Below are 24,498 nucleotides of genomic sequence, written 5' to 3' on the forward strand. Positions count from 1 at the left end.
GTGGGGAAACTCATGCTTAGAATGGAGATGCTGAATCATCGGTTTTCAGGTTTTGTAAATTGGACAGTTACTATTACGGAGGCGAGCAGAGTGGAAATGAAGGCGTTACGGGCAGTGACTTTGCAAAATCGTATAGTATTAGACTATTTGGTAGCGAGCGTCGGAGGAGTTTGTGCTATGCTGAATTCATGGTGCTGTACGTACATTCCAGACAATACTGGAGATGATTCCGTCATTTCGCAGGGTATTCAGAATTTGACTTCTCTGCGAGACGCAATAGGAGAAGATTTTGTGGTGGATCCGTCCTGAGTAGCAAACTTGGCGTTCGTGGATAATGCAACTTGGGACGATTATGCTAGTGGTCTTAGCTCTATTGTTTGTCTTGTCAGTTTGTGTGATTCCGCTGATAAGATCACTAATCACGCGTATGATTTCGTCTACGTTCGTTCAGTACACAGCCTTGGGACAAGGTGAGGTAGATTTCAAGGATGGAAATGAAGATCCGTTCTTTGAGATGTTACTTGATTATAATGTTGATTAGGTTGAGTATTTGTGTGGCGTTTTGTAATTTTATTTTTAATCATGTTATTACTTTCTAAGGGTTATTTGGTGTGTGTTTTTTTCGCTAGTTAGTAATGTTGTTGTTTGTAGTTTATTATAGGTAATAAAAGGGAGGATTGTGATAGCAAAATTACTTGTACTCGTTTTAATTGATGATGTTCTTTAAACGGGTCGCCAAAAGTTGTTTATTAGGCTTAGGAATGTGACGTTCTGCAGGAGACCTCTAATCTGATCAAGCTCTGTCTTCTGTGTCACCCTTCTGGACAAACCACACCCTCTCCCCTTCACAGGACCTTGGGCATTCTTTTACTGGGATACTGTATGTTAATGAGCATGGAGAGTGGGACTTCTGAGAATATAATATTGTCATGACATATTCTAAAAGAGTTAGAACAAGCTGGAACAAACGGATGTGTCGTTCTGGTTTGGTCTTGCTTTGCAAAGCTTGTTATTATTTGTTTGTTACTCTAATAAATCATTTTGAAGCTATTTGTCACTAAAGGATCGTCTTTAGGAAATTTCCACGACAGCAGAGGCAGCAGAAGTCCACAGGAGGGCGCACGTTCCCTCTTAATAAGTCTGGTCTCTCCCTCTCTCTCTCTCTCTCTCTCTCTCTCTCTCTCTCTATATATATATATATATATATATGTATATCTCACTCTCTCTCTCTTTCTCTCTCCGTCTCTCTCTCTCTCGCTCGCTCTCTCTCTCTCTCTCTCTCTGTATATATATATATATACATATATATATATAAATATATATATATGTAATTTATACGCTAAACATGTATTTAATATTCATACACTAAACAAGTTTTTAATATTCATATATTAAACAGTTGTTTAATTAATACTTATACACTAAACATGTAAAGGAGGAATTGGAAGTCTGGGACACTAAATAAGGCACACTTGGAAGTAATGAATTTCTTTGAGTGTGCAGTTGCAGCAGAAGTCCACAGGAGGGCACACGTTCCCTCTTAATAAGTCTGGTCTCTCTTTCTCTCTCTCTCTCACTCTTTCTCTCTCTCTCTCTATATATATATATATACATATATATATATCTCACTCTCTCTCTCTCTCTCTTTCTCTCTCCGTCTCTCTCTCTCTCTCTCTCTGTATATATATATATATATATATATATATAAATATATATATATGTAATTTATACGCTAAACATGTATTTAATATTTATACACTAAACAAGTTTTTAATATACATATATTAAACAGTTGTTTAATTAATACTTATACACTAAACATGTAAAGGAGGAATTGGAAGTCTGGGACACTAAATAAGGCACACTTGGAAGTAATGAAGTTCTTTGTGTGTGCAGTTGCAGCAGAAGTCCACAGGAGGGCGCACGTTCCCTCTTCATAAGTTTGGTTTTCTCCCTCTCTCTCTCTCTCTCTCTCTCTCTCTCTCTCTCTCTCTCTCTCCCTCTCTCTCTCTCTCTCTCTCTCTCTCTCCTCTCTCTCTCCCTCTCTCTCTCTAGCGTGCTCTCCCCCCAGCCCTTGTCAAGTTTTATCAGCCAGCCCTATTGGCCATTTTCCTACTTTTTTTAACATCAGTCATGTGTCTATCATTATATATATTGTATTGTTTTACAGCCCAGCCCTATGTATTTTTTTCAAATGACTATTTTTTTAATTGGTTTCGATTTGATGTCTTTTGCAATATATATTGACATTGTTTGATCGCCCAGCCCTATCGGCTTTTTTCCATTTTTTTGTATTTTTTCTATCTATGTGTGATGCTATTAAATTGATATATCGGTGTCAGCCAGCGATCCTTGGTCCGCTTCCGATGGTGCGGAGGCTTGGAGGCGTGTGTGGACTAATGGAGGGGGTGTTTCCACCAGGCGTGTATGGAGGCCTATTTCATTCAGGGGAGGAGCCAGAAATGATGACGTAAGAAGCCCCGTGACCGCTTCGGGAAGCAGTACAGATTTGCCGGGAAATTCGACAATTTATAAACCGCCCAAGCTCCATCGAAAATGTTGGCTTTTGAGTCGTGTGGTCAGTTGGGAATATGGAGAGAGAATAAAAACAGTTTTTTAAATGCCACTAGAATCAGGGGGGTCCTTTTTTTTTCTTTTTTTCTTCTTTGTCATGAAAAAGGGAGGTTTTTGTGGTTAGTGCACTAATTGTAAGTGTATATTGTGTTTTTTTTGTTGATTTAAGAATTTTTTTTTTATAAAAAATTATTCTGCGGCCCGGTACCAATCGGTGGTTGGGGACCACTGCTGTACATCATTGTCCAAGTGACATTATATTGTCATCTTCCTCTTTATGCCATTTCCTCAAGGTGACAGAAAAACATGATACAACCTGCCTATCATGTGATTCTACCATCCATCCATCCATTTTCTACCGCTTATTCCCTTTCGGGGTCGCGGGGGGCGCTGGCGCCTATCTCAGCTACAATCGGGCGGAAGGCAGGGTACACCCTGGACAAGTCGCCACCTCATCGCAGGGCCAACACAGACAGACAGACAACATTCACACTCACATTCACACACTAGGGACCATTTAGTGTTGCCAATCAACCTATCCCCAGGTGCATGTCTTTGGAGGTGGGAGGAAGCCGGAGTACCCGGAGGGAACCCACGCATTCACGGGGAGAACATGCAAACTCCACACAGAAAGATCCCGAGCCTGGATTTGAACCCAGGACTGCAGGAACTTCGTATTGTGAGGCAGACGCACTAACCCCTCTTCCACCATGTTGGCAAAATACAAACACACAATATATTGACATATATAACACATAAAACATGGAATTAGAAGTGAACAGTACCCATCCCTACCAGCAAGTGTTGTTGTACTGGAAACTAATTTACAAACACAACTTCATCACACACAATACTCCACTATGGAATTGTTCTTATATTAAAATGAGAAACAAATCCATCTTTGTACAGCAATGGTTTGAAAAAGGCATTTGGTCACTGATGCACTTATTGAATGATAAAAGTATTTTGTTATTTGTAGATTTCATTAAGTACAACCTACAAACAGACAAAATATTTTAAACAATTATAAAGGCATTTGTTCAAAATATTGTAATTCCAGTAAATATATATATATATATTTTTTTTTTTTTATTATTTACCATTTCTTCTTTATTGTATTTTCTCCGGAACAAAAAAATAAAACTCATAATTTGAAAGTTTCCATTCTTCCAAACGCCAAGGAGTTAATTTAAGGAAAAAATTTAAAATAATTTTTAAGATGTTGTTTTGCAATTGAAGACAACACTTGTTCGTTCTGTGATAGGGAAACAAATTAAACTTTTTTTTTTTCATGAATGTATGCAAAATAAAGCTCTGTGAGATGATGTACAATATTGGCTTTTGCCTGACATTCCAAACTTTGACTGATATTGTTTTGGGGATGTTAAAAAAGAAAGAAAGAAAAAAAAAGGTAAAGAATGTTTAAAACACAATAGTGGGGATTTTTTTTTAACCCACAAATGTATGTTAGTAAAAACAAAACATCCTTCCACAAACAACTCAGCCATTTTCTCTCACTTTTTATTGCATAAACGTACAAGTACATACATATTAAGTTAAAGTATAAAAAAATCACAACACAATCATCATATTACAAAAGAGAGTAGTAAAGATGATTAATAAAATGGATTATAGAGACCCAACAAATGATTCATAAAGTCACACATTTTAAAATTGTATAAAAGACAACTGTTCAAATGATGTATAAAGTAAATAATAATATGCTTCCTGAAGTGGTCCAGAAGATGTTTCAGATGCACACTTGTGTTTCTTACACTGGTACTTAGAAGACAATCTTTCACCACACACACTGCAACTCAACACTTTCTCTCCTGGGTGTCTTCTCGTGTGTCTTTCAAGCTTTGAACGTTCACCAAAGCTTCTGTTGCAGATTGAACAGGAATGTGATTTTTCACCAGTGTGTGTTCTCGTGTGTACTTTCGCATATGTACTTCTTGTAAAACCTTTACCACAGGTCAAACAGGAAAAAGGTTTTTCTCCAGTGTGTGTTCTCTTGTGTCTTTTCAAATTATTACTTTGTGCAAAACCTTTACCACAGATTGAACAAGAAACGTTTTTTTCACCAGAGTGTGTTCTCATGTGTACTTTCAAATTTTGACGTTGTGTAAAACCTTTACCACATATTGAACAAGAAAAAGGTTTTTCTCCAGTGTGTGTTCTCATGTGTCTTTTCAAATCGTGACTTTGTGCAAAACCTTTACTACAGAGTGAACAAGAAAAAGGTTTTTCTCCAGTGTGTGTTCTCATGTGGGTTTTCAGAAGACTATGGTATTTAAAGGTTTTGTGAGAGTGAGAAGATGTGAAGTGAGTGTTGTCAGTGTGACATGTCTTATCATCTTTAGAGTCTTCATCATCAGTGTCAGGAGAGTGTGACGTTGTGTCCTCACTATCTGATAGTGGAGCTAAGAGCTTGTCTGCTTGTGATCCTCCACAGTGGTCTCCATCAGCTTCTGTTGTCATGTGTTGTGTTGAGCTGCTGCTTGGAGGCTCCCCCCCTCCCCTCTCCTCACTTTCACCTTTCACCTCATCATCTTCACTCTTCACAGGGACACCAGTCACTGGGAACTCCTCCAACCATTTAGGCTGACTGATGCCCTCTTCCTCCTCTTCCTCTTTAATCTGCGGCGGCTCTTGGTCCTCCTCTTCCTCTTTGAAGTAAGGGGTCAGTGGGTACTCCTCTTCCTGTTTAATGTGAGGGGTCAGTGGGTCCTCCTCTTTATTTTTGATGTGTAAGTTCAGTGGGTCCTCCGCTTGCCCTTTAATGTGAAGGGTCAGTTTAACACTATGGGTCTGTGGCGTCTCAACTTCCTCTTTAATGTGGGGGGACTGTGGTTCCTCTTCCTGCTCACGAAAAATATGTTCTTCGACATCTACGGGACGGGAGAAAACAAACATTCTTGAGAAAAGTCCAGCTTTGCTCAGTCACATGAGACATTGTCCTGCACCAACATATGATCTCACAATCTCATCAGTTTCCCCTCACAGCAGTCAGGGTACTTCCAGCTGACACATGAAGAAGACCTTCAGGGGAATGCCTTCCCAGGCCAACGTCCAATCCACCTTATTCATATAAAAACATCCTAAAAGTCATTCCTGCAATCCTTAATGGTAGACGCCATACGTAAAAGTTTGCTGTTCTCTCTCTGAATAAGTCATACACACACAGGAAATAATGTACCACATGCCAGCCTCCACGCAGTAGTACTAGTGATGAGCTCCCCCTGCTGGTGGACAATAATTACTGTCATTTTCACATTCATCTTTAGAGACATGTCTGCTCTAAAAATAGCATGAGCATAGTCAACATCCATCCATCCATTTTCTACTGTACTGTTCGAGGTCAAGCATGTTGGCCAAAAAAGATGACATCTGTTTTGCTTTCATTTAGATAATGTCACCACAGTTAAACTGGGAAGAAGTAATCAGATTACTGACTACTCCTTCAAAAGATAACTTGTTTACCTTATTAATAATAGTAATATTGAATTAATTTAGTGTGTTTCTAGACACTCAAATTGCGTTGCAGTGATAACTGAGAAGACATCATTCATGCAGTGCACCCACTCAATGTGGTAAGCTACATTTAATTATTATAATAATATTAAGTAGATGAAGAAATTCCTGAAAGAATTGTGTTTGAATGCTCCAATGCTGAAGCTGAACTGAAAGGTTGACAGAATGTAGTATGAATGTAAGAATAGTTTAAATGTTGAAGAGTTTGAATCTCGGGAAAACTGGGATTTTTTTAAGTTCTCAAACCAACATGCTTTTTTTGTCCTGACTCAGAGGAATGTTTTGACAGTGGAACGGTTGAAATGGGTTGAACAATGTGAAAGGAGTCATTGCACTAAAGAAGGTTGGAAATAAGGTTAGAAAAAACTGGGAATTCCTGGAAATTTGTCGAATGTGGAAAACTAGTTGTTTGTATTTCCAGGATGAATTGAATGTGTTGAAGGTAGAATGGTTTGAAACGTGGGAATTGTGGAAATTTGAAAAATGGATAGTTATTTTTAAATGGGGAAAAATGTCCCTAAAAACTGGGAATTCCAGACAATTTATTTTAATAAGTGTTGAAAGGGAGCACACAATTCCTGAACACACTGAATATTTTGAAGTTGGAACGGTTTGAATCAGATGAAAAATGTGGGAGTTGTGGAACTTTCATTTTATTCCTTTCAATAGGAATTTCATATAAATTTTGGAGAATTTCGGGGAAAGCAGGAATTTTTTCAAAAATGCTAAAAAATGTGAATGTTCTGAATGAGTTGAAATGGTTGGTGTTAGAATTTTTCAGATCGGTTGAGAAATGTTGAAGTCGTAACATTTTTGATTGAGAAATGGTTTTATGGAATTCCTTGAATTTCGGGAAAACCGGGATTTTTCCAATTTAAAAAACACATTTGTTTTCTGTCCTGATTAAGAGAAATGATTAGGCGGTGGAACGGTTGAAGTGGGTTGAAAAATTTTATATTTTCAATTTCCAGAATTAGTGGAATATGTTGCAGGTGGAATTGTTTGAATTGGTTGAAAAATGTGGAAATGGTGGCACTTTGAAAAATGGCTAATTCATTTTGAATGGGGAAAAATGTCACGCAAAACGTGGAATTCTGGCAATTTTTGGAATTTGTCAAGGAAACCCTGTGATTACCGAATAGGCTGAACAGTTTGAAGTTGGAACGGTGTGAATCGGATGAAAAATGTTTAGTTGGGGAACTTTGAAAAATGTACCATTATTTTCAATGACAATTTCATGAAAATTTTGGAAATTTGGGAAAAGCAGAATTCTTTTAGAAAATGCTAAAATATGTGAATGTTCTGAATGAGTTGGAATTTTTCAAATCGGTCAGTAGTAACTTTTTTTTGTTGAGAAATAGTATGATAGAATTCTTGGAATTTTGGGAAAACCAGGAATTTTTCCAGAGAAAAAAACAACTTTGTTTTTTGTCCTCTTTAAGAGGAATGATTTGCTGGTGGAACGGTTGAAGTGGGTTGAAAAATGTGGTCGACACAAAAAAGGGTGAAGAAAGGGATTGAAAAAAATGGGAATTTTGGGTATTCTTCAAAATTTTTTGAACTTGGAAAAATGATAGTTTGAATGTCCAGGTTTAGTGAAACATGTTGAAGATGGAATGATTTGAATCACTTGAAAAAAGTGGAAATGGTGGAAGTTTGAAAAACAGCCAAATTATTTTGAATGGGAAAAATTACTAAGCACTTACTTATTCATGTTTCAAGCTATGTTTAGCCTTGTTCTACAGTCCTTCAGTGATAATAATACCTGTAGGAAATGTAATGTATTTGCTGCAATGGAGGATGGTTGAAGGTGTGATGGAAGAAGACACAGTTTGCTGTCGTGACAACTAATTCCTCTGCTCGGCCAACTGAACATCAAAAATACAAATCAGCGGTTAAAAATCTGGACGTTTGGGGTCTTTGTGAGTGGAAAAAATGTAATTTCACAATTTTGCGATACAAGAAGACCTGGCAATAATGTCCCATACTAAATCAGAGTTTTAAGATTTGATGGGCATGAAGGCCTAGTAGTACAAAGTTTAGTTTCTACACAGTTTGGTGAATATATGTATGTAAGTAAAAATGCCTGCGATGAGGTGGCGACTTGTCCAGGGTGTACACCACCTCTGTTGTGATCCGATTCCTGGATCACATCTTTTGTCTATATTTGAGTCTTTTGTGTTTCTTGTTTATGGTTTGATTCTTCCGATTCTTAGTTAGTGCACTTCCTAGTTTGTATTGGTCACCATAGCGACTTCATTTGTTCCAACTGCACTGGCGCCCGGCGCACACCTGTCTTTGATGACCATTTCTGTATTTATACCTGCCTTTGTTGGGTCTGAGTTCTTCACTTGCTTTATGCAACACTCACGTTTGGTTAAGTTTGTCCTGTTCTGGCTTGCTACGTTCCTTCTTAGCTTCTGTGCGCTCGACACACGCTTCTGTGGACTTTTTACTCAGTGTTAGCGTTTAGCCTAGCTCCCGGTGAGTTGCACATGCTTTCTTTTGCCTTTGTATCAGTGTTCTTTTATTAATTTATATATTAAATCCAGCTCCTACCTGCTAACTTGCTTGTCTGGTCCCGTGCATCTTGAGTTGACATCCCCACGCATCACAATGTGTTCCGAACGTGACAACCTCCTGCCTGATTGCAGCTGAGATAGGCTCCAGCGACCCCCGGATGGAAAATAGATGGATGGATGGAAGAACAATTCATCTGTTGACTGTTGTCTTATGTCACTTTTGTTAAACTAAAATATTACTTGTTAAACCTTTGTACAAATTTAAAACGATCGCAATGCTAATTTTTGTTAGCCTATCAATGTGGTCGTCCATTGTAGGTTAGCATTAAGCTAGTGGCGCAAAAGCCAACTTTTTCCTTTATGGTTGTATTGTCTTTTGTTTTTTTTAGGTTTATACCAAACTGTATTGTTGATTGAACAAGATTGTTACATGTATGTGCAAGTCTTTTGCAGGCTCCTCAAACACACGGCGGAGAGAGCGTGGCGTCACTCCGGTGGGTGTACGGATGTGTCCAAGGTACGTAGACACAGAAAACTCCCCCACAATGGTAATAAACTTCCTCGTCCTCTACACGTCACAACGACTATTACTGTGAAACATGCAACCGTCCCGTCCTTGAGGCGCCCATTTGAAATAGCGACTAAACTACGAAGTTAAAGTTGGAAAATCCATAATCCACAACACATCTCATCTGCTTGTGTTGTTGTGAACGACATCATCCATGTAGGATTAATGTACAAACAGCACAGCAGTCGCAACTTGAGTCTCTCCCTCCTTTTTTTTTTTAACCAGCCTCAAATGGCCTCCACACTTCGAGCTGAGAACAGCAGCACACTTCCCCCTTCACAATAATAGGTCTGACTGCGCTAACAAAGGTTTCAAAAAAGCACCTCACATAAGCATGATGAACTTATCCATGCATTGACCCAAAGTACGGGTCAAATTTGTCCAACGATGTATTTCACCAATAAATGTGAGAGATTCTGCATTTAATTAATAAACATTGTATACATTTTTATTTGACAAAAAAAGCACACACTTAAATGGTAGTAAAAAAAAAAGTGTAAAAGGTAAAAAATGGAACTAAAAACAATTAAAACATAAAACAAAATTTTACTGTCTTTTTTTATTGCCATTGTTACTTAAATTTATGTGAACTATTTTTTTTACTTGTGGTTGATTAGTTACTAACTCATATCCGTTTTTTAAACTATATTTAACGTTGAGTTTTGGTAATGAAAACAAATACTGGTGTTTTCAAATGAATGAATAATTGTGTAATTGTGATTACAATATCAATCAAAATAATGGCGATTATTATTTTTCCCACAATGGTCCAGCCCTAACTGTACCCTTTTTAAACAAAGGGTGCACAATACAATCTAGTCTCCATATTTCATTAACTCAAATTTATCTTTCATGCATCTCAAGAATATAAATATCATTCCATGATGTGCTTTTTCCATCCATCATCCATTTTCTACCTCTTGTCCCTTTTGGGATCACGGGGGGCGGAAGGTGGGCTACACCCTGGAAAATTCCATAAAAACTTGAAACAATGTTTTAAATGTTATCCTAATTAAAAAATATACCCTCCAGTTTGTGGCTATTATAATGAATATTTCTAGAGGATATGCATTTTTACAGCATGTTTTAAAGGGATAGCATTTAAGAAAAAGACTTCTGGGTATATTATATTGATCAACTCATTCTTATTTAGGGGGCTTAGTGAGCGGAATAGAGGTGATCCCATTGACTCCATTGTTAGAATTAGGATAGTTAAGATTTTGCTAATGTTTGTTTCCAACTTAGAATGCATACAAAATAAAAACATATTATTGTCTTACATAAGGATTGTGAAAGACAGGCAAAATAAATAAAAAAAATCAGATCCCCATTGATAATTTTTCTACATCCTGTGAACGGGCTGATGCTGTGGTGAACGTGAGAAAATAAATACATGTCAGGAAAATGCAAATGTCAGCAAAAATGGCTGGAAAAAGTTTTAAAACCTGGTTAAAGATTGTTGGCGGTAAACCCAGAGAGGCATGTGCATGTTGTAAAACGATGGTAGAATTAGCTTTATTATTTAGGTTTAGGGGGCCCCGTCATGGGGGCCGCCCCCGGCTCAGCTCTGACTTGTTCCACCACTGTTCATCCTGATTATATTATAAAATGTAAATGTCATTTTCTTGTAATTATTCAAATATAGTGTTAGTAAAGATGTGAGAGTAATAAGTAAACAAACCTGTTCTGTGTAACACAACTTGATGTTTCTTGAAAACAGCGTCCAGTAGTTGATTGTTCTCCTCTTTTGTTCTAGAAAGTTCCGCCTGGTATTCTGCTATCGTTCTTTCTAACACTACAAATATTTCTTCAACGGCAGCAGTTAGTCGCTGATCCACCAACGCTCTCAACATTTGTAATGTAGACATTTTCACACAATCACAACACTTTACTCTCACACTTGATCTCTACTTAGCGATGTGTTGATAACTTCTGTGTCTTCTGTTAGCAGCTAACAAGCTAAGCTAACTAGCGAGCTAAGCTAACTAACAAGCAAAGATAGCACGAGAAGCAGCACAGTGCTTCTAGCGCATCGAGACCACTTTATCCTTAAATAAAGAATCAAATATGTATTTTATACGACGTAAATATTTCAAACTGGAGAACAAATAATAGGACTGACTTATTAGCGTCTTTCTCATTCGATGTGCTCTTTCTGATGTCTTCCGTTTACCCCGGAAGCTGGGAATGACGTCACAGCCGGGTGGACGAAGAGGTAGCTCTATATAAGATATTGCCTGCTGTCACTGTTACCATGCTTTTCTTTTACGTAATATTTATTTGAATATCAACGTGATATAAAAGAGTGTTTTGTTTCTAAAAGTAAATTCAAAGTATATCAAACAAAGCTTTATTTTGGGGTTCAGTGGCGCCCCCCTGCGACATTCATTGCAATGACAAGAGTGAAAGTGCTAGAAATTGTAGCGATATTACTGCCTGATTTATTTAAATGTACCCTTCCACGTGTTTTTATTGTTGTTCCCTTTTATATTGTGATAAAGTCCTTTATTTTCTAAACTTGAAAATGTCATACATTCTGAATTCATTACACATCAACTAAAATATTGCAAGCCTTTTATTATCTCAATATTGCTGATTATGGCATACAGCTTAAGAAAACTCAAAAGTCGTATCTCAAAAAATTTGAATATTTCCTCAGACCAAGTAAAAAAGCTGTATGCCATAATCAGCAATATTAAAATAAAAGGCTTGCTATATTTCAGTTGATGTGCAATGAATCCAGAATGTATAACATTTTCATGTTTTTAGTTGCATTACAGAAAATAAAGGACTTTATCACAATATTCTAATTCTCTGAGACAGTCCTGTATTTTTATATAAAAAAACATGAATAAAACATTCAGATGTCACAGAACGTGATGTCGCAGGAGCTCTGTCATTAAAACAAATCGTAAGTCCAGGAAGTGATGTAGTCTTTGCGCATGCGTGGATTTATCGTGTCATGAATTAATTTTAATTTTTAAAAAGTGTGAAACATTAGTTCTAATGCACAAAAGTCTCTTTTTTACGTTAAATCCAAATTCTCACTTTGTGTTCATGATTTCAATTTATTAATTCATTCTTGGAAGATTGTAAAAAATAGAAAAAGCCCTTAAATGACTATATTTATTGGAATTATTTAAGTGGTTTTAAATAAGCAGGTGTAAGTTTATTTATTTATATATTTTTTTATTTTAATCTTTTTCAAATGGTCTCATATTTACTTTTATTTGAACGGGTTTTGTTTATTGGAGGATTGGATTTAATGTGATGTTTGAAAATATTGAAAAAACATTGACTCCAATTGTATTGAAAGTACCTGAAATGAGATATTCTTATTCAAACAGGGATAGTAGGTCCATTCTATGTGCCATACTTGATCATTTCGCGATATTGCCATATTTTTGCTGAAAGGATTTAGTAGAGAACATCCACAATAAAGTTCGCAACTTTCGGTGCTAACAGAAAAGCCTTGCCACTACCGGAAGTCGCATACGATGACGTCACATGTTGATGGCTCCTCACATCCTCACATTGTTTTTAATGGGAGCCTCCAACAAAAAATGCTATTCGGACCGAGAAAAAGACAATTTCCCCATTAATTTGAGCGGGGATGAAAGATTTGTATTTGAGGATATTGATAGCGACGGACTAGAAAAAAAAAAACAAGTTAAAAAAAAAAAAAGGCGATTGCATTGGGACGGATTCAGATGTTTTTAGACACATTTACTAGGATAATTCTAGGAAATCCCTTATCTTTCTATTGTGTTGCTAGTGTTTTAGTGAGTTTAACAGTGCTGAATAGTCGGAGGTGTGTCTCCACGGGTGTCTTGACACCAGTCTCTCAGAGGAGTCGACGGCAGCTTTATGGACGGCACAAGCTCAGCTGATCTCCAATAAGATGTGACTTTTTACCACAAATTTCTCACCGAAACCTGCTGGTTGACATTCGGTCGGGATCCATGTTCGCTTGAAAGCGCTCTGATCCATAGTAAAGTTTCACCTCCGGGAATTTTAAACAAGGAATCACCGTGTGTTTGTGTGGCTAAAGGCTAAAGCTTCCCAACTCCATCTTTCTACTTTGACTTCTCCAATATTAATTGAACAAATTGCAAAAGATTCAGCAACACAAATCTCCAAAATATTGTGTAATTATGCGATTAAAGCAGACAACTTCTAGCTGTGTGTGTGTGTGTGCAGCGCTCATATTTCCTAACAGCCCGTGACGTCACGCGTACATGTCATCATTACGCGAGGTTTTCATGAAAAAACTCCCGGGAAATGTCGAATTGCTCATTAGTAAACTAAAGCGGCCGTATTGGCATGTGTTGCAATGTTAATATTCCATCATTGATATATAAACTATCAGACTGCGTGGTGGCTAGTAGTGGCTTTCAGTAGGCCTTTAATGTGTCTATACATTGTTTATGTATGTTTAATTGTTCAATAAAAAATAACATACATACTCAGAAGCAAAACTTCATAAAAAAGTAACAAAAATGAGCAGAAGCATTTCAATCATAAGAAGAAGTGTCTATTTTTGAACTAACACAACTATGAAGCAAATGATACAATCCCTTGTATTGTCTCATCTTGACTCCTGCCCAGCAATCTGCTCTAATGCATCTAAACGAGATCTAAATCAAATCCAGCTTACCCAAAACAGAGCTGCCAGACTAGCTCTCCATTGCTCATTTAGGACCGGCATTGAGATCATGCATCATGAATTGTGTTGGATGACAGTTGCTGAAAGACTAGCCTGTAGTTTGATTCTATTTTTAAAAAACAACATTTATAAATACCATAAACCTTAAGCTTGCTGCCAGGAATCTTAGCATCAGTTGTCACACAACTTTCCGTCATTTTTAATTTGGACAACCGTTGTTACGGCTATTCTGTTGTTCCAAAAAGTTACAAAAAAATAAAAATAAAGATTGCAGAGTTGCCTTGAGGAGGAGAGGTTTATGACGCACTAAATTCTTCAATAAGATACTTCCAGATTCAAAATGTTGATCATTTATTTTCTCAAACGAAACAATTTCTCCGTGGTTGACTTTCTATATAATGGAAATAACTTATTTAGTGTAAACAAACTATATCACTCCTCACTCCTTCAGCATGACGGACAGACCAAGGCAGCGCCCAGCTGTGCTGTCTTCTTAATTATAGGAGGAGGAAGTGGCTCACCAGGAGGAGTGTGAGCAGCTGAACACGATAATAATTCATCTAAACATCCAATAATCAACATCATCATTGGCATTGGATTCCATTGTCAAAACACTTAATAAATAAATATAAATAGGCTCCAAGAACTGTTATTTTGTTTAATGGTGTATCTTTCCTCATGCCAATGTTTGGTATTTAACTGACGCTTTCATCGGGCTGTTTCAAACACAAATTTGTTGTCTTGAGGGTTTGTCTTGGACTGTATAACTTGAAAGTGAGAGTAATAAAGCTGAGCTCAGTGTGATGTGAGGGTGCATCTAACACACCTACAGCAAAATATTAACTACAACTTTTTCATACAGATACACTGTCTAACTATTTGACTTTAAAGTATTGCGTTTAATCCTTCAAATGATCACATTAACGCTCTCCCACCTGATCTAAAGTGGATGTGAGGGAGGTTTTTGGTTTCAGTTTTTCAAATGAAATAGAGAAAAAGCAATCACTGTTGAAAACTGTTCAAATTTAATACAGGTACAAGGACTGCTACCACGGGGCAAAGGGATGTATTTTAAGAAGTGTAAAGAGTTTAACATCAGCCACTTGAACAGGGACTTGAACCCTGGACCCTCAAATTAAAAGTCTGATGCTCTGCCAACTGAGCTACCCAGGACCTTGTCAATGCTGATTTTCCCAACATCTGAGATATCATCCATATTGGCAATCTCGGGTCAATCAATCAATCAATCAATGTTTACTTATATAGCCCTAAATCACTAGTGTCTCAAAGGGCTGCACAAACCACCACGACATCCTCGGTAGGCCCACATAAGGGCAAGGAAAACTCACACCCAGTGGGACATCGGTGACAATAATGACCCAGTGGGACGTCGGTGACAATAATGACTATGAGAACCTTAGAGAGGAGGAAAGCAATGGATGTCGAGCGGGTCTAACATGATACTGTGAAAGTTCAATCCACAATGGATCCAACACAGTCGCGAGAGTCCAGTCCAAAGCGGATCCAACACAGCAGCGAGAGTCCCGTTCACAGCGGAGCCAGCAGGAAACCATCCCAAGCGGAGGGGGATCAGCAGCGCAGAGATGTCCCCATCCGATACACAGGCAAGCAGTACATGGCCACCGGATCGGACCGGACCCCCTCCACAAGGGAGAGTGGGACATAGAAGAAAAAGAAAAGAAGCGGCAGATCAACTGGTCCAAAAAGGGAGTCTATTTAAAGGCTAGAGTATACAAATGAGTTTTAAGGTGAGACTTAAATGCTTCTACTGAGGTGGCATCTCGAGCTGTTACCGGGAGGGTATTCCAGAGTACTGGAGCCCGAACGGAAAACGCTCTATAGCCCGCAGACTTTTTTTGGGGTTTGGGAATCACTAACAAGCCGGAGTCCTTTGAACGCAGATTTCTTGCCGGGACATATGGTACAATACAATCGGCAAGATAGGATGGAGCTAAACCGTGTAGTATTTTATACGTAAGTAGTAAAACCTTAAAGTCACATCTTAAGTGCACAGGAAGCCAGTGCAGGTGAGCCAGTACAGGCGGAATGTGATCAAACTTTCTTGTTCTTGTCAAAAGTCTAGCAGCCGCATTTTGTACCAACTGTAATCTTTTAATGCTAGACATGGGGAGACCCGAAAATAATACGTTACAGTAATCGAGACGAGACGTAACAAACGCATGGATAATGATCTCAGCGTCTTTAGTGGACAGAATGGAGCGAATTTTAGCGATATTACGGAGATGAAAGAAGGCCGTTTTAGTAACGCTTTTAATGTGTGCCTCAAAGGAGAGAGTTGGGTCGAAGATAATACCCAGATTCTTTACCGTGTCGCCTTGTTTAATTGTTTGGTTGTCAAATGTTAGAGTTGTATTATTAAATAGAGTTCGGTGTCTAGCAGGACCGATAATCAGCATTTCCGTTTTTTTGGCGTTGAGTTGCAAAAAGTTAGCGGACATCCAATGTTTAATTTCATTAAGACACGCCTCCAGCTGACTACAATCCGGCGTGTTGGTCAGCTTTAGGGGCATGTAGAGTTGGGTGTCATCAGCATAACAGTGACAGCTAACACCGTATTTGCGTATGATGTCACCTAGCGGCAGCATGTAGATGCTGAAGAGTGCAGGGCCAAGGACCGAACCCTGGGGAACTCCACACGTTACCTTAACGTAGTCCGAGGTCACATTGTTATGGGAGACACACTGCATCCTATCAGTAAGATAAGAGTTAAACCAAGACAGGGCTAAGTCTGACATACCAATTCGTGTTTTGATACGTTCTAATAAAATATTATGATCGACGGTATCGAAAGCAGCGCTAAGATCGAGGAGCAGCAACATAGATGACGCATCAGAATCCATCGTTAGCAATAGATCATTAGTCATTTTTGCGAGGGCTGTCTCCGTGGAGTGATTTGCCCTGAAACCGGATTGAAAGGTTTCACATAGATTGTTAGACGCTAAGTGTTCATTTAACTGCTCCGCAAAAATTTTTTCAAGGATTTTTGAAATAAAGGGAAGGTGAGACACCGGTCGGTAGTTTACCATGAGGTCAGGATCGAGGTTAGGTCTTTTAAGAAGAGGATGAATAACCGCTTTTTTGAATGCTAGGGGAACAGTGCCCGAGGAGAGTGATAAGTTTATAATATTTAGCACTGATGGACCTAATAATACAAAGAGCTCCTTGATCAGTTTCCCAGGAAGAGGGTCAAGTAAGCATGTTGTCTGTTTTATTCCATTTATACGTTGTAACAATTCCTCTAATGTTATTTCCTCAAAACGAGAGAACGAGAGAAACTATTTTGGAGGGCAGTATCCGCCGTATATACCATCGTGTCAGTGTTAATAGAACCCCGTTGTAGCTGGGACGCATTGTCTTTAATCCCCTTTCTAATGACTTCAATTTTCTTACTAAAGAATTGCATAAAGTCATCAGCTGAGTGGGTGGAGCTACTGGAAGGAGTCCCTTGTTGGGTTAGCGATGCTACCGTACTAAACAAAAATTTAGGATCGTTTTTATTACGGTGGATGAGATTTGAGTAATATTTAGCTTTAGCTAAGGTAAGCATGCGTTTATAAGTTATTAAACCATCACTCCATGCTTGATGGTGCACCTCAAGTTTAGTCGTGCGCCATTTGCGTTCCAGCTTTCTACATAATAATTTCTGAGCTCTAGTTTCTTCTGTAAACCACGGGGTGCGCTTTTTTGGAGCCTTTTTTAACTTTAGCGGTGCTATGTTATCAATGGTTTCGCGCAGGGTGTCGTTAAAGTTGTTAGTGAGGTTATCAATAGAGCCCACATACTTTGGGAATGGTGCCATTACCGAGGGCAGTAGGTCAGCAAGAGTTGTCGTTGTGGCTGTATTAATGTTGCGGCTGCTATAGCAGTTATTATTATTATTAGTTTGACGAACATGCGTCTGAACCTCGAATTTTATAAGGTAATGATCGGACAATACTTTAGTATACGGGAGTATCGTAACTTTGGAGACGGTGATACCCCTGACAAGCACTAGGTCTATCGTATTACCGTTTCGATGCGTGGGTTCATTTATTATTTGTGTGAGACCACAGCTATCAATTACAGTCTGGAGCGCTACGCACGGTGGGTCCGATGGGGTATTCATATGGATATTAAAGTCCCTCATTATGATTATATTATCGGCGTGAAGGTGAAGGTGAAGGTGAATCAGTCAGCATGTTCAGTGACAAGGTGGCAATTATCCATCCATCCATTTTCTACCGCTTATTCCCTTTTGGGGTCGCGGGGGGCGTTGGCGCCTATCTCAGCTACAATCGGGCGGAAGGCGGGGTACACCCTGGACAAGTCACCACCTCATCGCATGGCCAACACAGATAGACAGACAACATTCACAATCTAGGGCCAATTTAGTGTTGCCAATCAACCTATCCTCAGGTGCATGTCTTTGGAGGTGGGAGGAAGCCGGAGTATCCGGAGGGAACCCACGCATTCACGGGGAGAACATGCAAACTCCACACAGAAAGATCCCGAGCCTGGGATTGAACCCAGGACTGCAGGACCTTCGTATTGTGAGGCAGACGCACTAACCCCTCTTCCACCGTGTAGCCCTTGCCAGAAGCATTTTACTTCAATTTTTAGTGGAGGTTAGCTGCAACAGGTAGAGCTGGTGAAGGCCCAGGCTGCAACAAATAGAAGGTCACTAGATTTTAAAGTCCAACATAAGCAGTCAGTAAAGCCCTGTTTTGGTAGTAAGCCTCATGTAAACTGTGTGTTCCTTTGGCCTAAGATGTTTACGATATACAACTTGTACTACAGTAAAATCAGGCTTCACATAGGGCTAGTGGTGCAATGGATAACGCGTCTGACTACGGATCAGAGGATTCGAGTTTACAGATGAGAAGATTCTAGTTTCAACTTCTGTCTATCTTGTTGTTATTTGTCAATTGAACTGAAACAAAAGTCAGTACCATTTCTTAGGGACTGTTTTTTGCTTTTAAAATAAATATCTACTAACTGGAACATGCATAAGTTGTCTTTTTTATTGTGAATAGATAACTGGAAGATGTATCTGTTGGTATACTCGGGACATTCAATCAGAATAAAGTGGATGAGGAAAAAGGTGAAACAAAACAAATCTTGCCTGAGCAAAGCTTCCTCTTGTTAGAGTAAAACATGTTGGGGCTTGGTCACTAGCATTCAAAGTAGTTGTGACTATTCTGTCTATGAACATGAACAGGGAAGCAAACACATTATCAGTCTGGATGGTTTGTTACAGCTGTGATGGTATAGTGGTTAGTACTCTGTGTTGTGGCTGCAGCAACCCTGGTTTGACTCCGGGTCATGGCACCATACCCTTTCATCAAGCTGTACTTTTTTGATGATGATTTTTGAAAAAAGAGGTATGTTGTTCCCTCTGGTAAGTGGTTGAACAAGACGTGAAACCAACCAGGTACTCTGGTGAAATTAAAAATATCTATTTGATGTCATTACAGTATTGTCCTTGATGCATCATTTAATATGACTTATGTGTGCTTTGTGCTGTTACTTTATCACTTGGTAAAATTGCATTATAAACTCAGTCAATCAATCATTACTTTCTTTCTTTAGTTTATTTCGAATATGAACGTACTTACGGGCTTCACGGTGGAAGAGGGGTTAGTGCGTCTGCCTCACAATACGAAGGTCCTGAGTAGTCGGGGGTTCAATCCCGGGCTCGGGATATTTCTGTGTGGAGTTTGCATGTTCTCCCCGTGACTGTGTGGGTTGCCTCCGGGTACTCCGGCTTCCTCCCACCTCCAAAGACATGCACCTGGGGATAGGCCCCTCCCACCTCCTATGACATGCACCTGGGGATAGGCCCCTCCCACTTCCAAAGACATGCACCTGGGGATAGGTTGATTGGCAACACTAAATGGTCCCTAGTGTGTGAAGTTGTCTGTCTATCTGTGTTGGCCCTGCCATGGGAAGGCGACTTGTCCAGGGTGTACACCGCCTTCTGCCCGATTGTAGCTGAGATAGGCACCAGCGCCCCCCCAAAGGGAATAAGCAGCAGAAAAATGGATGGATGGAACATACTTACAACATAATACATCAGACAATTTCATATCATTTAACATTACATCATGTCCGAAAAGGAGTAGGAAGAAGCAAAGCTATTAAAATGAGTTGACTGAAGCTTTCTTAGCCATGTCTCTTTCTGTCATTAAACTCCCAAGTCCATTATCAATCCATGGGGCAGACTTAGTCTTGACTGAAAACTTTTTCAAAGGGGCATGCTTGTCCACAACACTCATGTAAATTAACATAAATAAATCCAGTGCAGCCTCAGGGTCTCCCTCACTGCACACCTCCTTCCAATTTAAACAGCATATTTCATCAATAATACACTCATCAAATCTCTTATAAGACCTTGTAAAAATAATTTTTGCTTTAGGTTTAAGAACCCTTGTCTTTCTAGTGACTGCTATTGTATTGTGGTCAGTAAAACTTCCAGGAACCAAGACTGCTTTGCAGCATTGGTCACGGACATTTGTATAAATATGATCAATGCATTTAGCTAAAATAATACCATCACTATCTACACCTATTCTCGTGGGAGGGGCAACAATATGGGACAGATTGCTGTCATGGCGTGGTCGCATCTTTATGCGAGGACTGTTCTCCCAGGAATGCAGGACTGACGGCTCCGGACGAAGGCGTGAAGGTTGGATTAGATTTATTTAATATAAATCTCCCAACTACCAAAATACAGACAGTCCGCAGCATACAGCAAACAACAAAAAGGCAAGCGTGCCTAACAAACGTACATCTTAGACTTAGCATAGGCTATGGCATGGAACAAAAACTTACTTGGAAAAGGTGTGACGCAAACAATGAAACCAGGCCGACAAACTGGCAGAGACAGGCTTAAATAAAAGTTTCTTGATTAGAGCAGGTGCGTACCGGACACACGAGGCAGGTGAACCTAATAGGTAGCCATTGTTAACTAAAACAAACAAGGGTGCACAAATACAGGAACTAATGGAGTCCAAAACTTACAGAACATAACTAAACAACACATGATCTAGACCACAGATCATGACAATTGCAAGCATTTAAAATGGATAGTATCTTATTTGTGTTTGTACACCCCTGTCCCAGCTAGTCAACATTCATATCACCCAGTAAATAGATTTCTCTATTCCCTGTCAAACATCTCACATAACTCCTTCAGATACAAAAGCATCAGCACTAGGAGGCCTATTGACACAGCATTTCAAATGTGCAAATTGTTAAAATACCAAGCTTCGACAAAACAACAGTTGTTAACTCACAAACATCAAAAGCGATTAACTAAGTGGATAAAATTGTGGCGAAAATAGCAAACTTTAAAGTTCAAGGCGAGCTGGAGGTTAGCGGAAGGGACTGGCTAGCTAGCCACCTGGCTAAAGACACACCAAGCTCGCTGACGGTCGGTGATATGTCTTTTAGACAAACAAATACGCCTTGATCACTTTAAAATCGTCCATAAAGTGTCCATAAAAGTATCCAGCATTGGCACCCTGATTACAATCTGATATATTTGTGACTCAAAATCGGATAAAACGCCAATTTCTGCCCTCGCCAACGGAAAAGCTCTATGAATTTATGCCAAGTAAATCTCTGTAGGATGATGTACAGAATTGGCTTTTGCCTGACATTCCAAACTTTGAATGATATTGATATTGTTTTGGAGGATGTTAAAAAAATAACAACAAAAAAAAACATTAAAATGTTTTAAAACACAATAATTGAAATTTGTGTTTTATCCACAAGTGTATGTTAGTAAAAACAAAACCATCCTTCCACAAACAATTCAGCCATTTCATCTATTTTTTTATATTGCATAAAGGTCTGGGGACATACATATAAAACAATCACAACACAATCATCATATTACAAAAGACAGTAATAAAGATAATTAATACAATGGATTATAGAGACCCAACAAATGATTAATAAAACTTAACATTTCAAAATTGTATAAAAGACAACTGTTCAAATGATGTAAAAAGTAAATAATAATATGCTTCCTGAAGTGGTCCAGAAGATGTTTCAGATGTGAACCAGTACATATGTATATAATAAATAGGGGCTAATCTATGGGATTATTACCATTAGAAATACAAATATGTAATATTTCCATATTCCAAACGATCTCATCTATAAATGTAGAAGCATATTAAAAAAGATTGTTACACAAACAATAACATGTTATATGTGCTGATGTTGTTAGAAAGTCAAAATGAAAGTCTGGACAGTTTATTTCAAATCCTGCAGTTTCATTTGCTGCTGCTGTTCTCACCAGCACACTTGTGTTTCTTACACTGGTACTTAGAAGACAATCTTTCACCACACACACTGCAATTCAACACTTTCTCTCCCGGGTGTATTCTCATGTGTGCTACAAGGCTTGATCGTTCACCAAAGCTTCTGTTGCAGATTGAACAGGAATGTGATTTTTCACCAGTGTGTGTTCTCATGTGTACTTTCACATCTTGACTTTGTGTAAAACCTTTACCACAGGTTGAACAGGAAAAAGCTTTTTCACCAGTGTGTGTTCTCATGTGTCTTTTCAAACTTTGACTTTGTGTAAAACTTTTACCACAGGTTGAACAAGAAAAAGGTTTTTCACCAGTGTGTGTTCTCATGTGTACTTTCAAATCCTGACTTTGTGCAAAACCTTTACCACATATTGAACAAGAAAAAGTTTTTTTACCACTGTGTGTTCTCATGTGTGCTACAAGGGTTGGTTGGTCACCAAAGCTTCTGTTGCAGATTGAACAGGAATGTGATTTATCACAAGTGTGTGTTCTCTTGTGTGCTTTCAAATTCTGACTTTGTGTAAAACCTTTACCACAGGTTGAACAGGAAAAAGCTTTTTCACCAGTGTGTGTTCTCATGTGTACTTTCAAATCCTGACTTTGTGCAAAACCTTTACCACAGATTGAACAGGAAAAAGGTTTTTCTCCAGTGTGTGTTCTCCAGTGTTTTTTCAAATCCTGACTTTGTGCAAAACTTTTACCACAGATTGAACAAGAAAATGTTTTTTCTCCAGTGTGTGTTCTCAAGTGCACTTTCAAATTGTGACTTTGTGTAAAACCTTTACTACAGAGTGAACAAGAAAAAGGTTTTTCTCCAGTGTGTGTTCTCATGTGTCTTTTCAGACGACAATGGTATTGAAAGGTTTTGTGACAGTGAGAAGATGTGAAGTGAGTGTTGTCAGTGTGACATGTCTTATCATCTTTAGAGTCTTCATCATCAGTGTCAGGAGAGTGTGACGTTGTGTCCTCACTATCTGATAGTGGAGCTAAGAGCTTGTCTGCTTGTGATCCTCCACAGTGGTCTCCATCAGCTTCTGTTGTCATGTGTTGTGTTGAGCTGCTGCTTGGAGGCTCCCCCCCTCCCCTCTCCTCACTTTCACCTTTCACCTCATCATCTTCACTCTTCACAGGGACACCAGTCACTGGGAACTCCTCCAACCATTTAGGCTGACTGATGCCCTCTTCCTCCTCTTCCTCTTTAATGTGCGGCGGCTCTTGGTCCTCTTCTTCCTCTTTAAAGTAAGGGTTCAGTGGGTTCTCTTGCTCCTTAAAGGGAGGGGTCAGTGGATCATCCTCTTCCTTTTTGATGTGTAAGATCAGTGGGTCCTCCGCTTGCCCTTTAATGTGAAGGGTCAGTTTAACATTATGGGTCTGTGGCGCCTCATGTTCCTCTTTAATGTGGGGGGGATGTGGCTCCTCTCCTCCCTCTTTGATGTGTTGGGAATGTGGTACCTCTTCTTCCTTGTGTATGTGGGGGTACTGTGGTTCCACCTCCTGCTCATGAGGTAGATGTTCTTCATTGAGGTCTGCGGGACAGGACAAAACAAACATTCTTCAGAAAAGTCCAGCTTTGCTCAGTCACATGAGACATTGTCCTGCACCAACATATGATCTCACAATCTCATCAGTTTCCCCTCACAGCAGTCAGGGTACTTCCAGCTGACACATGAAGAAGACCTTCAGGGGAATGCCTTCCCAGGCCAACGTCCAATCCACCTTATTCATATAAAAACATCCTAAAAGTCCTTCCTGCAATCCTTAATGGTAGACGCCATACATGAAAGTGTGCTGTTCTCCCTCTGAATAAGTCATACACACACACAGGAAATAATGTACCACATGCCAGCCTCCACGCAGTAGTACTAGTAAAGAGCTCCCCCTGCTGGTGGACAATAATTACTGCCATTTTCACATTTATCTTTAGAGACACGTCTGCTCTAAAAATAGCATGAGCATAGTCAACATCCATCCATCCATTTTCTACTGTACTGTTCGAGGTCAAGCATGTTGGCCAAAAAAGATGACATCTGTTTTGCTTTCATTTAGATAATGTCGCCACAGTTAAACTGGGAAGAAGTAATCAGATTACTGACTACTCCTTCAAAAGATAACTTGTTTACCTTATTAATAATAGTAATATTGAATTAATTTAAAGTGTTTCTAGACACTCAAATTGCGTTAGAGTGAGAACTGAGAAGACATCATTCATGCAGTCCACACATTCAATGTGGTAAGCTACATTTAATTATTATAATAATATTAACTAGATGAAGCAATTCCTGAAAGAAT

General features: G+C 39.0%; 1 protein-coding gene and 1 non-coding gene across 4 annotated transcripts in view; both read right to left on the reverse strand.

Annotated features, from left to right (window-relative positions):
* Positions 1 to 4,081: 4,081 nt before the first annotated feature.
* The window catches only part of LOC133547390 (gastrula zinc finger protein XlCGF57.1-like), a 32,799-nt gene continuing 12,382 nt past the window's right edge, over positions 4,082 to 24,498 (reverse strand). For 2 of the 3 annotated variants that reach the window (XM_061893072.1, XM_061893070.1), the window contains 2 exons: positions 20,717 to 23,735; positions 4,082 to 5,465 (listed from right to left, as the gene is read on the reverse strand). In XM_061893072.1, coding sequence (XP_061749056.1) covers positions 22,168 to 23,735 — 1,568 coding nt within the window. In that variant the 3' untranslated portion in view covers positions 4,082 to 5,465; positions 20,717 to 22,167. The remainder of the gene's footprint in view (positions 5,466 to 20,716; positions 23,736 to 24,498) is intronic. The other variant, XM_061893073.1, reaches the window with a different exon arrangement.
* trnak-uuu (transfer RNA lysine (anticodon UUU)) lies at positions 14,965 to 15,037 on the reverse strand. The gene has a single exon. It is a non-coding gene; the product is annotated as a tRNA-Lys (tRNA).

The sequence above is a fragment of the Nerophis ophidion genome, unplaced genomic scaffold (genome assembly GCF_033978795.1).
Source record: "Nerophis ophidion isolate RoL-2023_Sa unplaced genomic scaffold, RoL_Noph_v1.0 HiC_scaffold_94, whole genome shotgun sequence".
Classification (NCBI taxonomy): Eukaryota; Metazoa; Chordata; class Actinopteri; order Syngnathiformes; family Syngnathidae; genus Nerophis; species Nerophis ophidion.